The 18,816-nt window shown below is 43.1% G+C and overlaps 1 protein-coding gene across 2 annotated transcripts in view; it reads right to left on the reverse strand.

Moving 5' to 3' along the window:
• Positions 1–18,816, reverse strand: part of LOC129763510 (mite allergen Der f 3-like) — a 38,584-nt gene that overhangs the window by 11,959 nt on the left and 7,809 nt on the right. Inside the window, exons 2-3 of one of the 2 annotated variants that reach the window (XM_055762653.1) lie at positions 11,090–11,710; positions 10,507–11,035 (exon numbers count right to left, since the gene is read on the reverse strand). The exons of the other annotated variant lie outside the window; for it this stretch is intronic. Coding sequence (XP_055618628.1) covers positions 10,710–11,035; positions 11,090–11,710 — 947 coding nt within the window. The 3' untranslated portion in view covers positions 10,507–10,709. Of the gene's footprint in view, positions 1–10,506; positions 11,036–11,089; positions 11,711–18,816 lie in introns of those variants that run through there. 2 annotated transcript variants of the gene reach the window in all.

Genomic DNA, 18,816 nt, shown 5'->3' on the forward strand with positions numbered 1-18,816 from the left:
CGTTCGATGGATTGGTCCAGTGTAACAAATGCGCTAGGTAGGGTAAGCTGGGGTGATTTGGACATACGGAGTGATTTGGATCACCTGTTTATATCGAAAAGGACTACGTCCAACCGGAAGATATAGGGGGTGAAATGGAAATCTAGGCACTGAACAAGTAGGAAAAAATGCAAGATTTGGAACGCTTATAACTCGAGCATTTCTCAATATATCGCAAAGGTTTTTGCATCAATTGATAGGAAATATATCTACGCATCTATCATAACGAATAACATTTCATTTTTCTTGAGATAAATAATTGAATAATTGTGAAATATCAAGCATTGTCAAAATGCACTATGTGCCCATTTTTGATTGGTTCATTTTGTGCTCCTCAAATCGTACCGACCAAAACGGGCAACCAGAGCAGCAGCGAAATAGAATGAAGCACGATTGGAAAGTAAAAAAAAATGAACGAAACATTGGTCGCAGTCTCACACATGCGTAATTCTCGAGCCAGCCAGTCAGCTTAAAAATCCCCGCTCCGCTGCCGTAACGATCATTCTCATCCAAACCGTACACCACATCGGTTCGCATCACAACACATCAACAAACCAACCCAAGCAGCCATGTCTGGACATGGTAAAGGAGGAAAAGTGAAGGGAAAGGCAAAATCCCGCTAGGCCGAGCGCGTTAGTACCAGTGCACCAGTCCACCTAGACGGCGTTATATAGTTTCGGCCGCCGAAGTGATCGAGTTAGCTGGCAACTCGACCCTCGGTTAAAGAAGAAGGTAGGAAGGGATCCTATGCTTCATAAGATATGTATTTTTTGACGTAGGATTACGTCTTTCGGGAACATATTGGGGTACAAATTGAAAAATGAAAATCGATCGCATCGTGAAAAATGTCCAATTTCAAACGCTTGTCCTGTTTGGTCGAAATTGACGTCATTTCTTTTTCGCGCCCGATTCGTTCTCTCACCGGCAAGCTGCATGGCAATCGAGTAGGAGGCGCCTACATCACACATACCAAATGATATAAAAGCAAGGAGCATTGGTGGATCTCATTCATTCTTACAACGGACGTGGAACGGACAACAACAAGTGGAGAGCAGCAGCAGTGAAAGCGGCTAATATATAGGCGAGCATAGAAGTTGAGCGGTCAAAATGCGAGCTGTGTCTCACATCGAGCTTCTATGGCAGCATAAGCAGCGGCAAACAGTAGCAACGGTTGTTGAAACCGGTCTACTACTAGTGGCAGCAGCAAGCATCACGAGCGGATCGTTTCAGGCACGCTCTCTCCGTCAGAAGTGCGAGAACGTTTCTTGGCATCGTGAAAGTGCAGCATCGAATCTGAGCGGCCAACAATTGAGCTGTGTCTCACATAAGTGGCAGTAGCAGCAGCAGCGGCGGTAAACATCGAGGCTGAACCTCAACAATCGAGCTGTGTCTCGCATCGGTCCACTACTGTTGGCAACAACAAATATCATGAGTAGAGAGTTTCAGGCATTCTTTCTTTCTCTACTGCTGCTGCTGCTGCTGCTACTCAGTCAGATTTCTCATTCTTGTTGGACGCTCAGATCGATAAACATATGTGTTTCTAGTGTGCATTGCTGGTACTCCTGTTCACATCAACCAATACAATTGGATACGGTTATGGAGGTAAAGAAGACAAAGGACCCGGTTAAGGAATAGTGTATCGCAAGGTTCCACATGGCAACATCCAGTGTATCAAACCCGCTATCCGTTGTTTAGCTCACCGTGATGGTGTCAACGAAACCCTTGCAAACCGACGCACAGAAGCCGAAGATGCCAAAGCCAAGGAAAGCAGCAGCGACTCCGAAAAAACTACCGCTGCCAAAAAGTTAACAACTACTACATCCGACTGAAACCTCATTACATTAGCACGCAGCAGATTCCATACAACCCATTTAACCATTCCAGCTCTTTTCAGGACTTTCGATATTGCTTTGAAACGAAAGAGTTTAATTTATTGTTTTCCACTTATCATAAAAATGATATAAAACTACGATCAAAAATATTGTTTACTTTTACATTTTCTTTGATCATGTGCAACTAACAGGAAACTTATCACGTCAGAAACATACTTTCCATCAACCAACCTGACTGGATGCGGTAAGGGAGACGAATGACATATGTATGCATATATATATATAGCGAAACGGCTCCGGTCATACACAGCACGTTTCAGACAAATGCCTCAAGGAATTTTATAAAATAATATTTTGCCGATGCCTTTGCGCGAACTACACAGGCGAGTAGCACCATAATAGCAAATCAAATGTCGAAGTTCGTGATATGGGTGCGTTCATCGCTATTCGGTTCGGCGTCGGTTTAACCCTTTCATTACGGCAGTGTGCTCCGCCGAAGTGCTACCCCTGTACGAAGCACTGCGCCGAAAAGTATGCACATCGCGCTGGTGTGATCGAAGAACAGTATGAATTTCATGTCGTCTAAAGACGACGCTCGTACACACAGCTCGTCGCGTGGATGTCGTCTATAGACGACATTCGTACACACAGGACGTCGCGCGGATGTCGTCTATAGACGACGCTCGTAACGGATGGGATAACTACGCTTGGCAACATTGACATCTGGCAATTTTCATATAAGATTTTTTCCCCGCATGTTAAAAGTGGTTTTTCATGTACATAAAAGCGCAGCGTAGTATGTGAACTGCTTCCCGGTTAGAAAATAAATGATCGTTAGAAAATAAATGAGCGACCCGTCCAATTTCAAACGCTTATTGCTCGTTCATTTCATGATGGATTGATGAGATGTTTGCATCATACGTTGTCGGCACTCCATAATAATTTTTCACATTGAATAAAATAATATATATCATGTAACTAACAATCGAACAATTAAAAAATCTCAACCACTATCCAAACAGAAGATACTTAGGCCTGATTGATCGAAATTGACGTCATTTCTTTTTCGCGCCCGATTCGTTCGTTCACCGGCAAGCTGCATGACAATCGAGGAGGAGGCGCCTACTTCACACATACCAAATGATATAAAAGGATGGAGCATTCGTGGATTTTATTCATTCTTACAACGGACGTGGAACGGACAACAGTGGAGAGCAGCAGCAGTGGACGCGGCTAATATATAGACGAGCATCGAAGCTGTGTGGTCAATAGGCTAGCTGTGCCTCACATCAAGCTTCTATGGCAGTATAAGCAGCGACAAACTACTACTACTCTACTAGTGGCAGCAGCAAGCATCGCAGGCGGAGCATTTCGGGCACGCTCTCTCCATCAGAAGTGCGAGCACACACTTCTTGGAATCGTGAAAGTGCAGCAGTGAACTTCAAGACGAGCATCGAATCTGAGCGGCCAACAATTGAGCTGTGTCTCATATCGAACTTAAGTGGCAGTAGCAGCAGCAGCGGCGGTAAACATCGAGGCCTAACATCAACAATCGAGCTGTGTCCCGCATCGGTCCAGTACTGATGGCAACAGCAAACATCATGAGCAGAAAGTTTCAGGCATGTTCTCTCTTTTTGCTGATGCTGCTGCTCAATCAGATTTCTCATTTTGTTCGACGCTCAGATCGGTAAACATATATGTTTTTAGTGTTTTAAGTGTGGTCACATCAGATCAACATCAACCAACATGACTTCATGCGGCAAGGAAGGCAAAGGAGGATCGAAGCGTATCGCAAGGTTCTACATGACAATATCCAGTGTATCAAATTCGCTATTCGCCGTTTAGTTCGGCGTGATGGTGTCAACGAAAACCACCAAAATAAAAAAAGGCAGCGGCTCCGAAAAAGCTACCGCTGCCAAAAAACAACAGAAGTGAATTGTTGTTTTTGTTGCTCCATAAAGTTTTACGCGAGTAAATATGTCGGAATATATGTTCACGCAATATGAGCGCCAATCTCGTAAACGTGCATCGGAGCTGAAACAACTTTCTATCACTGATACCGAAAGCTCGATTGTAACACTGGTGAAATGAACAAAAAATACCCAACAACCAAATCAAACGGCCCTTTTCAGGGCCATCAGATCATTATCAAAGAGTTTACCAATATATTTTTTCAAACATCCAAAATCAGCATGCGACAGATAGCCTAACGTAATCCTACGTCAACTATGCGGTCGTGTCTCGGACACAACCTTCTGTGACTTTTTGCCATCGCTCCCTTTTAACGCTCATTCGTTCGTCTCGTTGGACTGGCCCCTCTGGCTGAGTCTGCCGATTTGTCTATATCCTGTGAGTGTGTACCGCTAGAGAACACGCGGACCCCAAAAAAATATCTTATTTTCTTTCAAACCGTAAACCCGTGTGGTTGTACGGCATCGGCATCGTGGACGTAACAAAGGAGGACAAGTTAAGGGAAAGGCAAAGTCTCACTCGAACCGTCAGGTCTCCAGTCCCCTGTTGGTCGCATTCACTGATTGCTCCGCAATGGTAACTAGGCCGAACGGATTGGTGCCGGAGCACCAGTATACCTAACAGCGATTATAGAGTTTCGGCCGTCGGAGTGCTCGAGTTGGCTTGCAAAGCTGCTCACGACAATCAGAAAACCCGCATCAAGAACAGAGCAGCTTCGGTTCGGCACTCATCAAGGCAACAATTAGTTTCAGTGAGTGCCAAAGTGTTTCTACGGCACGTCGCATCAAATGTAATTTACTGAACAACATGTCACAAGCTGGATGGGAAGAAATTTTCCAACTGTGAAAGCTGTGGCGAGTGGCAAACGCAATAGCAAAACAGGAAGGTTTAACCGAACAAGATGGGAATATCGAGTGATAACAAAAACACAACACCAAAGGTTCTTTTCAGAACCATTAACATATTCATAAAGAGTAAACAGTAAACTAATCCATTTTTCAGGTAGATAGGTAGGTATTCACGTAGGAGAAGAAAATAAAACAATATATTTAAAATATATATTTAACAAAAGCTGTCCCCTTTGTATAGTCCTACGTCACTCCGGTTATGTCCCCGACATTATCCACCCGTCTTTTTATAATGTCATCTCCTTTCATTGTTGGAACGTATGTACCCAACGTCAAAAAGACAGATAGATAATGTCGGGGATATAACCTGAGAGACGTAGGACTACACCAAAGGCTGTCAATTCAAATAACTTATCGAATATGCAAGTAGTTTTTCTGTACCTATTAGCAGAATAGCATGATCGATCATAAAGTCCGCAACCACCAATGAGCAGTCTTCAGAATGAAACACGGTGCTGATGCGCAACAAGATTTTTGTACCCAATTGAGCTCCCACTCCTTGCGCACACATGCGCTCTGGCGAATCAGCACGCTCCGAAACACAGATGAAATGTTTGGTTGTCAGCGCCGTTTTGCGCCCAGTTTTAAGCTGAGTTTTACGCTGAAATTTGCGCCGTGCTTGCGCCGTATTTCTATACTGCGCGCTTGAATCTGGATTGCTCTCTCTGTTGAGATATTTTTCTTCATACAAGCGTATATGGTTCAAATGGGTGCGCTGTTGTTTTTATGCTTTGCTTAGAACGAATGAAGACAAAGCGGACGCTAGAATTTGATGTGTATATGTGTGTGTATAGAATGAGACGCGCATCATACAAGTGAGAAGAAATGTTTAGTATCTGAGTTCTGCACCGGGTAAATTTTGCGCTGTCGTGTTTATGATTTTTGTGCTCTTCGCACAAAGAGAGAATTCGAGTTTTCTTTGAACGCGCTTTGATGAAAATTAAACTCAAGCGCAGCGCTGCGTTTGTTTTCTCAAGACTGCCAATAAGCCCCAAAAACACCTATATATTAGCACAGGCTCTCCCCAAGCAAACAAAAATCAGTTTACATATAATATCATTCGGATATCACTTTAAAACGCATCGTATTATAATAACTTCTAATAACTCTTTTGTGAAAGGTTTGGTGACCCTTGAAAGCGCCATTGAATTATTTTTTGTTCTCACGATGAAATTTTTGTCCTCATTTTATCGATGCACTTTTGTCCTCATTTTACTGATGCACTTTTGTCGACAAACTGATTGCCGCTACACGATTCGTGGAACAATGGCCTTGAAGTATCCGCAGACTGTAGACCTTTTATCGTCCAATAGTTTGATTAGAGAGATGTACGCAATGCATTGATTCAGTTGGATCGGTGTTTGCCCTTACCCAAACCGTTCAGTCGATAAAATGTCTGCAGTCTGCGGAGGCTCTTAGAATATGCCCTGTTTCGCGGTTAGAAAATGAAGAATGTTTTTGGGAAGCAACAACCACATTTATTTCATTCAACTGGTGGCAGAATCACAAGGGGAGTGACTTACAATATTAATCTTTGCTTGTACCCAAATTATACTCCGCTGTTACCCACAAATTGGACCAATCAAAACGCGGCACATTCGTAGAAACATTCCCCATCAATTGATGTGAACATCTTAGCGATCTATTAAGAAATGCTCGAGTTACAACGGTGGAAAAATATATAGAGGTATCGGTTTTTTTTTATATATTTAAATAGTTAGTTTAATGTTTTCGAACTAAAAGTGTTACTATCTGCCTGAAATAGCGAAAATAATCAACTACACTGTGTTTTATTCATAAATCGATGATAGTTTTAGAATAACGGAAAATGATGAGAAAACATGATGGAAATAATTATAAAAGCACTTTTTTTTGTAATAAATATATACGTCATAGGGTTTTATTTTAAAACATCAATATTTTGTATTGGCTCCACTGTTTTCAAGACTTCAATCAATCGATTTTGCATTGATTTCGATCGATTTCTTAGGACTTCTTCGTCGATTTTACCCATTCCTCCTTTATGGCTTGTTTCACATGTGAAACATTCTGAAATTGACGTCCCTTACGACAAAAGCCTCGAGACATAATCCCCCAAAGATTCTCAATCGGATTGAGATCCGGTGGGTTGATCGGATAACTATTGCTCAGTATGCTTGGATACGTAGATTGAGGCATTGTCTTACTGAAAAATAAAATTTTCCCTTCTACAGAATCAATTAGAACTTTCAGCATGTCTGTGTAATACAGGGTTTTCCATTTCGGGCTTCCGAAAGTATACAGCCCTGCGCTGACAACCGTTTAACATAGCTGTCAACCAAATCGTCATATCGTTAGTTGAATGTCTCCCATTTTACAATATGGATCGTTTTAGCATCGCACAATGTGTTAATTTTGTTAAATTATACTATAAAAATGATGAAAAACCGGCAAATGTTTTTCGAGCATTACGGACGGATTTTGGTCGTCATGGACGGCCTACAGAGCACACAATCGCTAATGTAGTGCGTAAATTCGAACAAACTGGATCCGTAGCGGATATTGTGAGACCTGTACATCATCGTAATGTACGTTCGGCCGAAAATATTGCTGCTGTTGCTGCCAGTGTGGAGGATGACCCGAATGTTTCGATTCCACGGCCTGCTCAGCAATTGGGCTTGTCAAACACATCATTGTAGCGAATTTTGCATTTGGACTTGCACCTACATCCATATAAAGTCCAACTGGTACAAAAATTAGAGCGTGGTGATCATGGAATGCGTCGGGCATACGTCGATTGGGTGAACGAACAACAGCAGCAAAATGCTGAATTTTCGCATCAAATTTTCTTCAGCTTCAGATGAGGCACATTTCGAGCTCGGTGGCTATGTGATCACCCAAAATTTCCGTATATGGGGCTCAGAAAATCCACACGTGATTGTTGAGAGGCCATTGTATCCGCCAAAAGTCACTGTTTGGTGCGCATTATGGTCTGGTGGAGTCATCGGGCCGTATTTCTTTGAAAATTAGGACGGCGAGACGGTAACTGTGAATGGTGAGCGCTATGGCCGCATGTTAACCGATTTGTTTTTGCCACAAATTGAAGATATGGATACGGATGACACGTGGTTTCAGCAGGACGGCCCCACGTGCCACACAACACGAACGAACATGGCCATATTGCGAACGAAATTTGAGGGACGCATAATTTCGCGTTTTGGTGATGCCAATTGGCCGTCCAGATCATGCGATTTGAACCCGCTAGACTTTTTTTTGTGGGGTTATGCGAAAGACCGAGTCTATGCCAACTCTCCGCAAACTCTTGAACATTTGAAAGACAACATTCGTGAAGTTATGACCGAGATACCGCCCCATATGTGTCGAAAAGTCATCGAAAATTACCTGTTCCGGATCAAGGTGTGCGAGGAAGCCCTAGGTGGACATTTAAATGATGTTGTATTTCACACATAATGGCATAAACCAAACTTTAATTTGAAATAAAAGTTTCATCGAAATTCGAATTCTAAGTGTGTTTTATTTCAATTTACTTTCGGAATTTAAAGTTGGAAAACACTGTATTTTGAGTTCATCGGAAATAAAAACAATTTTTAGGTTATCGTTATAACAAAATGCGCTCCAAACCATAACCGATTCTCCTCTGAATTTCCAACCCATTCTAATTTGAGTACGATCATGACAAAAATGTTGAAACTCATCTGGATCACCTAAATTAAATTTCTTTTAGTCGCTCAAATAACGGATTGCCATTTTGTACCAAACGAGCAAACTCACTCCTGCCAAATCTGACCTGCACGCCTTGCAGTTACGAGAAGCTGTAACGTTTGCATTAAGAAAACGGACAAAAAATGGCCGATTTTGCATGGGTTTACCTCCACACCCACTAACGAAACTACCCATGCAGCATCAATCATAGTAACCAATGAGCCAGCAGAAAAAAATTGACAGCTCTATCAGTCGAACTCTAACCGTGATGGCGAAAACAGTGAAGCTACTCCGTTCAGAAGTGTGCGCGTTCAAAGAACGGTACCCCGTCGCGTCGAAAACGGACATCGTGTGGCACTTTGGGGACGTCGGATACGCCCGTTCCAGTGTCTACAACACTTTGGCACTATTGAACACCAGCATCGAAAGAAAGCCCGGTTCCGGACGGCTGACGACCCTGAGCGACAAGAAGCTCCAAAGGATGTTGAAAAGGAAGATCGAAGGAAAAGTGGCTACATCGCTGCGTGCGCTTGGCCGGAAGGTCGGTGCGACCAGCTAAACAGTGAGAAAGTACCTGATGAACATGGACATACATGTCAGAAAGCGGAAGTCTCGTCCACAGGTCTCGGAGCTGTAGGCAATGACGCAGCGGCAGCGGCTGAATAAGATGGTCAAGTCGATTTTCCCGGCGAATCGCGACGTGGTGGTGGTGATGAACGACGAGACCTATCTCACCCTTGGTAGCAACGGCTGACAGGGCACTTCGTATTTTATTTCCCCAACGAAGGAAGTAAGCTCCGAAGTGAAGTTCCCCGAACAGGTGCTACTGTGGCTGACAATTAGCGAGGAAGGGATGTCGAAGCCACTCTTCTTTAGCTCCGGACTGGCCGTGAACGAGGAAATTTATAGTACGGAGTGCCTGCCGGAAGTAGCGTCGTTCATCAAGAAATACCATAAGGGCGAAGACGCGATGTTCTGGCTGGATCTGGCGTCGTTAGAGGAGATGGAGCGGCTGAATATCGATGTGGTACCAAAGTCGGCGAGCCCGCCCAACGTCCCCAACGTCCCATCGAGAATTTCTGGGCAAATCTGAAGCGTAAGATCTTCTCCATCAATTTTGTCGCGAAAACTGAGAAGGAATTGATAAATAAAACGAAGAAAGAACTCAAAAACATGCCCATGTTTTCGTTCAAAACATGTCCCATGCACCTGCTTAACATCGATCTAAGATCACCCAATATTACTCTGTTCACACCGATCATATCGATACACAAAGGCTACTTCCTACAATGTCACGTCGATCTATTATTTCCAGCGAAAGATGAAACAACTCGCCTTCACATGTAAACTTCATGTAGATGCCAGTCCCGCCTGATCAGAGCTAATACAATACGAATCAAGCCCAGTAGGAAGGCTACCCAGAAACTATTGATCAAACAAGTGATAGTGATTGCAATAACGAATCTCGAAATCAGGAATTTGAAAATATTGTTACCCTGTAGTAAGGATTGTATCGAAAAGCAGTCTTAAACATTTAACACGTTATTACACACAAATGGATGAACTTTTTTGTCGTGTAATCAGAGCACGCTTTGTTTACATGTCAAAAATCAATATACAAGTCATTTAGTCGCGGTCATACAGATGTTTTCGAAATGTCGCGGATTGATTTGGAAACTAAAACGAAAATTCTGCACAATTTGTGCACCGAAAAGGGTGTTACATACCACGAAATAGCAAAAAAAATCAAACTTTGTACAGAAAGTGTTAAACGAATCGTTGCAAAATTCGGTAATGAGTGTTCTTTCGGGGATCTCAGCAGAAGTGGATGAAAACCCGGACCAAGTAATCCAAAATTGGACCGAAAAGTTGTAAATTATATTCAAAAGAACAGGTCTGCTATTATTCGTGATTTGGCCAAGAAGTTCAAAACCAATGTTGGTATGATTCAGGGGATTAAACAGAGACATGGTCTAAAGACCTGTCAAAAGAAAAAAGTGGACACTTTCTGAACGTTTTCAGTTTTATTTTGATATTTGAAAATTAAGAACTACTTTTCGATACACTCCTTGAATCAATGGAGTAAAATTATATATTGTAGACTCATCTCCGATCACGTCTAAAGGACATATGTACAAACATATCCGGAAGAGTATCGAAGAAATCGATTACCTAACTGTTTATTGCTTACTTAATACTTTATGTCACTTTACTTTATAAATTCTTTATGTAAATTTGACACATTCGCAACGATAGATCACTTCTGCCACACCCGTTCGATGATCCAGTCCAAATAGCTTGACACTCGAGTGTAGATTCCCGCAAAATATTCACTTCCGCAGCCAAAGCCAAACGATGTGATTCCAACTAGGTGGTATTTGCCACTGTGATTGATCACCAGTGGTCCCCCGGAATCTCCCTCGCAAGTGTCTGTAGCTCTGCCGTTGATGTTTTGGTCCCCAAGAGCACACATTTGATTTGTTGAGAGTTTAATTTTCCTTATAGTATTATCGAATCTGGATTGACAGACGCTCCGTAGAATTGGGTTTACAGTACCCTTCAGAAGGAAGTTGGAGGTTTTGTCTGTGAATAGAACCAATTATATGAGAAGCATTTTGAAACTACACAAATACCTACCCGAGTTGTCTATACCCCAACCCATCACTGTCATATTGGTCGTTGTTGGTAAGTCGATTAGATCCGTGTGCAAACAAATGGGTTGGATATGCGAGTTCATCCTAATTGGACTTTTGAGCTCGATTAAAGCAATATCATTTTGTTTGGTTAAGCTATTGTATCCTTTATGACGAAAAACGCGGGCTGTTTCATACCGATCGGCATCTCCATCTGTCGCTTCGTTTGTTCCCAACAATACCGCTATAGGCCTAGTCTTGTTTGTGATGCAATGTGCAGCTGTTAGCAGAAAACGCTCCGAAATTATCGAAGTGCCACATCGAATCTGCTCATTTTCGTACATTAAAAGTCCCACGAAGGGAAACTCGCCCACCTGAGCTGCCACAGTATCACCGATCACATGAAAGTCGAATTTGGAATCTATACCACGCGCACTATTGCAAGCTTGCTGAACAACCCGCGTGAATGCTTCATAGGTCACATTCGGTGGCATCGCACAGCAAATAACGGGTTCATTGCCTTCAAATTCGCAGTGTCGCTCTCCATTCCGGACACTCTGTCGACACTGACTGGACTTGCGGCATACACCGGTTCCATCGTTTTTCAGTGGACATGGTTCACCCTCTGAAAAGATTAGGTTATAGTGCAACATTAGGTACGAACAGTAGTGACGATCGAATATCTAGTCTGTCAATCTGGGATGGATATGCGAATAGTCATCATCGCGAACCGCAGGTCATCTAGAACAAAATCTTTCGAATGATACCGAACAGTCCACCGCGTCTGGACTTCAGGTGCTGGGATAGCGAAGAACACTTATCCTGACTAGGTTCAGGGAGGCTTGCAAGCGGCCCCTGCACGCAATCTTCCGGGGGTTGATGCCATAGTTTCAAATTGGTCTTGTAGTTATGTAGGCTATCATTTTTTTCCAATCAAAATTCATGCACCCCTCTCTTCGGAATCGAATGTAAATTGAAGATACTACCAATAATCATTTCAGAAATCTATAATTTCTGGATTTTTTCTTTAAAGAAATCCAGTTTTTGGAGGCATTTAACAATAACACAATAAAACAATGACAGTAAAAACTCTTGGCCACCGATACAACAGTTGTCGAACGAGGATGGTTGATCCGGCAAATGCTGGTGTTGCTGCTAATTTAAATGCTAATTTAAGTGCGATTCACATACAACATCCACGTTACGTTCACGTCCCGTCACGTCACGTTACGTTCACGTCCCGTCACGTCACGTTACGTTCACGTCCCGTCACGTCACGTTACGTTCACGTCCCGTCACGTCACGTTACGTTCACGTCCCGTCACGTCACGTTACGTCAATGATTCTACCATGCAATTCTCATGAAAACATTCACATACACCAGCAACGTAACGACCCGTCAGCATACGTTCAACGAAAACGACCGGCAGGATTTGTAGAAAAGAATAATTGACGGAGACGGACGGCTCGTTTGGTTTTTGTCTGGGCTTTGTGTCTCGGCTTTTGTTTTGATTTTGGTTGTACAGTAATTTACATCTAATTCAACATTTAGCTAATTGAACAGACCTGTGATGCAACACGTTTAATTGGACATGTTTACCTCTAATCGGACATTTTTGTAAACATTGAGTTCGGGGTCCAAATTATGGCCCCACATTGAAAGTCGCCACCAGTCGCGAATGTCCAATTACTGGCCAAAATCGCCTCCAATGCGGCATTAATTGGTGCCTCGGCATGTCGCATTATAAGTAACTTACTGTACTTTGTACGTATGATCCAAATATAGGAGTGAAAATCATTCGCGACTAGCTGAAAGAAACAGTCTATATATTATTATTGTTGAATAACGGTCGGACTACGGGGTTCAAGCATTAAAATTCAATGATTTTCATTAATTTTTTCGAAATTTAGAACTGTTTCTAGGCATGCTGATTCGGAAGAGGGCATTGCAATTGAAAATTTTTGTAGGTGGCGACACCATTCAATAAATCATTCGTTTGACATTTGACGGGTCGGGCTGGTGGAAGCATTGACTGCTTGTGTGAACTGGTGGAGACGTTGACGGAACGTAGACGTTCTTTTCCGTAACGTTCTATGTGAATCGCACATTAGGCGCTGGTGCTGCAGCGGATGTACGTGCTGCTGTTCTTGCTCCCGTTGCGGTGCAATCGTCATTTACAATCGACCCGACCCGATGACGATCACGTCATCGAATGAAATGGTCCCGATGGGTTGAGCGGCTGGAAGGTGCTTTCGTGCTATTCGGTGTTCGCGAGGAAACCAAACTCTACATTGTGAGGCCCCAAACTCCAGACGGAAAATCACCTGGCGCATCAGAGTGCTTATTCACTGCACACGTCTACACATCTTGCCTCGAGGTCGGTCTGAGATCGAGAGTGTGCTATGTAACAACATGACAGATCTTCTCCCCACGGTGACGTGTTGCCAGTATCGATTATGAATACACTTCTTGAGATGATGGAAACTTCTTAGTGAGCTCCTTTTATCGAGGGGTATATTGAGCACACTCACATCTTCCCTCTCCTCCATAGAAATATTTGCAAAATGGTAGAAAAAAAAAACCTTGAAAAAGTTATGAACTCAAACTTTGCCAACTGATGAAAAAATCATGCAAATCCTACAGACAAAAATTAAAAATGAAGTGCTCCGCGGGATTCTCAAGCAGTGATTTTAATTGCAAATCGCCAAGAAAGCTTCCGGATGGGAATCCAAACGTCGCTTGCCGAAGGAAACTATCCAACGTAATCGCATATTAACATGTATGACTCCAAACATTAAACAATACGTGAGCCCCCTAAGCGCGAGCCCTGTTTTATGCTGCCTACGCTCAATTTGCAATGGTTGGGATAGGGTTGCCAGAGCCCCGTTGTCAACGATATATTAATACCTATAGGGAATATACACCTTATATACCTACTCACTGGTCCGTACTCGCTTACTCAGCAGTTCAGCATATCTGTTAAATCAAAACAAACGAGAACAAGAGAGCCGCTGATTTTTGTTCCGATTTTAACGGGTTTTTTCATCACTTGTTTCTCATCGAGAGACAAGATCTAATTATTCCTGATTATTTTCATTTTCAGCACGTAGAATTTCACTGCTTGAACCTTATTATTCAAAGAGCACTCTGAAACCTGGACGAGTGGAATGTTGCTGCTTTGTTCATTTGATCACCCTTCTGATGTTCTGATGTTTACCGCTTACATCTTTGGAGACGCGCCACGGATCTACCTTTTTAATGCGCGATACATGGCGCTTTAGGGCCTGACCTGAATCGTCGTTTAGTGTTAAAGTGTCGTTCTGTTCTTCGACCACCATAAAATACCTAGAAGGAAATAGGATTTCATTTTTGCACGAGGCCATTCTACCGAGGGATTAGCGAAGTAGAGTAGATTGTGTTAATCTCTCGACGTGAACACTAGCTTTTGTACTCGCTCGTGTAAAAGAGCGGTCAGTTTCCGGTTTCGATGTGCGCCGGTAAGCCAGTCCAGAAATCGTTTTCAGTATCTGTTCTCTGTAAACGAAACACGTCGACTTCACTTGTTTGGCAATCAAACTCCGCGATCGACAGCGGCCAGAACAGAAATTTCGTTGAATGGAAATTAAACAGTCTTGGGAGCAGAGGATTTTCTTATCGGGATGATTTTCGCAGATCGTCCATTCACAGCGTTGGTTTCTACCCGTTACTCAATTTCTATAGCAATGTCAAACCACCATGCGCCATTGGGCAGAATGAAATTAAATTTTGCAGCTGATGGATGACCTTCGTGTGTGACTTCACAAATATACCATCTCGAATAGCAAAATCGTCTTCAACTGTTTGGAATTTGTGCAGATGTCCGGGCCATCCCCAATTTTGAAAGATTGCATCACTGATTGTAGCGTTGCATCTCTTGTAGTAGCTTCCGTTACGACCGAAAACCGAGATTGCCTCGATCGAGGCTATCCCCCGAAGGCTAGATTATTCTTCAACAGAGTGTCAATTCCGCTGTACAACCGTGACGATGCGTCCGCGATGCTATCTCTTCCGTGGACATAAAATATGTCCAATTATACGAACTGAGACAATGACCAGCCATTTGCTTGAGTGAGGGTTCTCTGACTATTCCCTCGTAAGATTCAGGTGTGAAACGTTCACCCAAACCGCTGCCAACGCTTTCCGTAGGATCGGTGGAAACTTTCTCTCGTGAAGGCTCTAGAAACGAATGGGATAATGTGGGCTTGATTCCTGTCCTCCTTTACGAGGACAGCACCTAATGCTACAGAGAAGACGTTCGTGTACGAAATTGCCTGGTCCTTGTTCCATTCCTGCGATCCCCTCGTGTTCTGCTACTGTGTGCGTCATAGACTCCAGGTACCGCTGGACATTGTTCATAGCAATCGGTTTCTGTCAGGGTTGGCCGTAGTTTGGCTACTCTCACAATGCTCTGAAGCTCTTAACCCAAGCAGATACACAGATGTTTTGATCGTTGTTGGTAGCATTTCCTAGCGATACCCTAGTTCAAAATTCTTAATGAAGCGGTTCCGTTATTGCCACAGTTTTAAGCAGGAATATCCGTAACCATATGGAGCACTTCGTCAGCGTCGAAATGCGTTTAGCTTGCCGGTCTTTCGTACGTGCACATTGTTTTGGTGAGATGCGTTATGGCTTCCTCGAGACAATCGAATCTTTTCGGTTATCTACGATATCATCCCATTTTCTTCCTCCGATGGTGTTTCGCTAATTGCCTAAAGGCTGCCCGCATCCGTACGTTCGCCACTTTCGTTAGATAATGCTGATGTGCTAACGTGGCTCCCGTGGAGGGGATTTGGGTTCGATTCCCATTCTGGCCGGGAGATTTTTCGCCAAAGAAATTTGATCCGGCTTGCACTGTGAATCACGCGTATTCTAGAGCTTGCCATTCAGAATGCATTCGAGGCGTGTCATTTGGCATAAGAAATCTCAACTTAGTACAACTATCTAAAAAAAAATGATGCAAGTGATACCTTCGTTTAGGCGACGAAAGTTTTACTGGAGCCGACGGCTATCGCCGCTTCTTTCATTTCCGTTCGAATCCTGGCTCTGATCATCCGGGCATACAGATTTGTAGAGGCTATCCGACTTTTCTTTCTCGCTATCCAAACTACTCGCACATATTGCACGAAAGCACGCTCGCACGTATTTACATGTGACTTTCATTGTTCTTGTGTCAGGAGTTATTTTCGGTTCTTTCTTGATTCTATTTGCAGCCGTTATCAACAATTAACAAACATTGCAATGTTAAAACCCAAAAACAAAACGTAGAGACGATTTGTGAAACGATAAGAATAGAACATAGAATATTACTTCATCCGCTCTCTTGAACCGTAAGATCAAAATCACTATACGCATGCAGTTTAACTGAATACATGAACTCTTGAGGCTTCCCAGTACGAAATTTTCATTGGACTTCGCCTTCTACCGAAAAGTTGAAAACAGCCCACCTCCTTTCTCCCATTCATAGTACATTCGACTCCAATTCATACGTTCCTTGCGACTATACAAAAACTATCTTAGCGACTTCCGCGGTCTGTCGACGACACTGAAAACAGACCGCCTCGTCTTAACTAGAATAATTATCTTTTCCTCGACCTTCGTGGTCTGCCGACGATGGTGGAAACAGTCCACCTCGTCTTCTCAACTCAATACTTTGGAGTCCTTCAGACTACCCAAAAGTTCTCTTAGCAACCTCTGCGGTTGCCGAAGACGGTGGAAACAGTCCGCCTCGTCTTCTTAACTAGAATATTTTTCTTTTCCTCGACCTTCGTGGCTGCCGACGACGGTGGAAACAGTCCACCTCGCCTTTCCAACTCAATCCTTTGGAGTCCTTCAGACTATCCAAAAATTCTCTTAGCAACCTCTGCGGTCTGCCGACGACGGTTGAAACAGTCTGCCTTGTCTTAACTAGAATAATTATCTTTTCCTCGACCTTCGTGGTCTGCCGACGATGGTGGAAACAGTCCACCTCGTCTTCTCAACTCAATACCTTGGAGTCCCTCAGACTACCCAAAAGTTCTCTTAGCAACCTCGGCGCATAAGGGTTTGTATCGTCCTACACGATTAATGTACGATATTGCTTCTGCGCCTGCCATTTGGCAGAGGTTAATGGAACAAGTGCTGAACGGTATTCCTGGTGTGACCGTTTTTTTTGATGATCCGGATTACGGGTCCGAACAATTTCGTCCATCTACAGAGACTAGAAGAGGTATTGAAACGTCTAAGCTCATACAATATGCGGATTAATATTGAAAAATTCCGGTTCTTTGCGAATGAAATCGAGTATTGTGGATATCTGATTGACAAAAATGGTATTCACAAAGTACGCAAAAAGATTGATGCCGTGCAAAACATGCCAGTGCCAGAAAACAAGGAACAAGTACGCTCTTTTGTGGGATTGGTGGATTATTACGGTAGGTTCTTCCCGAACCTAAGTACGACGCTGTATCCCCTCAATAACTTTCTGAAAAATACGGCCAGAGAGGCCAATCCAATACGCATCTCAGACACTTAGCTCTATACAACAAGCATACAAACAAGTTGATCGAGAAGCTAACGCAATCATCTTTGGAGTACGTAACCTTTATGGTAGGAAGTTTACGTTGATTACAGACAATGAACCGCTGAAACAAATATTCTCTGATACGAAAGGATTACCGAAAATGTCAGCGTTAAGAATGCAACATTATGCAACTTTCCTACAGTCATTTAACTACAATATCCAGTTCCGCCCTACGAACCAACATGCTAATGCGGATGCTTTTTCGAGATTGTCATTGAAAGAGAGTACGCTTGATACAGTTATCGAAGAAACTGGTTATCTGGAGGTGACCATTATCGAAACTTTACCATTAACTGTTGAAGAACTTACGAAAGCTACTGCTACAGATCCTGACGTTAAAGTGTTAATGCAAGGGCTAAGAAATGGCAAGTCTGTTGGGCCTAAAGATCGTTTTGGAATCGATCAAGCTGAGTTTTCAATCCAAAAAGGTTGTATTATGCGAGGAATAAGAGTCTACATTCCTTCAAGTTTGCGGAATAGGGTGTTAAACGAAATACATTCTACTCGTTTTGGTATTACCAGAGTGAAGAGCTTAGCCCGAGGATACGTGTGGTGGAAAGGCATCGATAGAAATATTGAGCATGTAGTGCGTAACTGCAGTTTATGTCAGACCACCCGAGCTGAACCAGCTGAAGTTCCAACATATTGCTGGGATGTACCAACGAAGCCGTTTGAGCGAATACATGTAGATTTTGCTGGTCCGTTCAAGAATGTTTATTTCATCGTTTTGATAGATGCGTATACGTATATAGTGGCCTGAAGTTCGAATCCTGAACAACATAACAACAGCTGCGACGATTCAGGTTTGCCGTGAATATTTTTCTACCTATGGAATACCGTCGGTATTTGTGACTGACCACGGTGTTCAGTTTACATCTGAAGAATTCCAGAAATTTTTGAAAAGGAATGGAGTCTACCATAAGATGGGCGCACCATGCCACCCTGCGACAAACGGACATGCCGAAAGATTTGACAGACCCTGAAGGCAAAATTGTAGAGCCTGCAGTGTGACAAAGCCACGATGCATGCCTAACTCTGCAACATCCTGCTAGCTTATAGAAAAACAATTCACCCTGCTACCGGAAAATCGCCATCCATGATACTGTTCAACCGCCAAATTCGGTCACGGTTG

Source organism: Toxorhynchites rutilus, chromosome 1 (assembly GCF_029784135.1).
Source record: "Toxorhynchites rutilus septentrionalis strain SRP chromosome 1, ASM2978413v1, whole genome shotgun sequence".
Taxonomy (NCBI): Eukaryota; Metazoa; Arthropoda; class Insecta; order Diptera; family Culicidae; genus Toxorhynchites; species Toxorhynchites rutilus.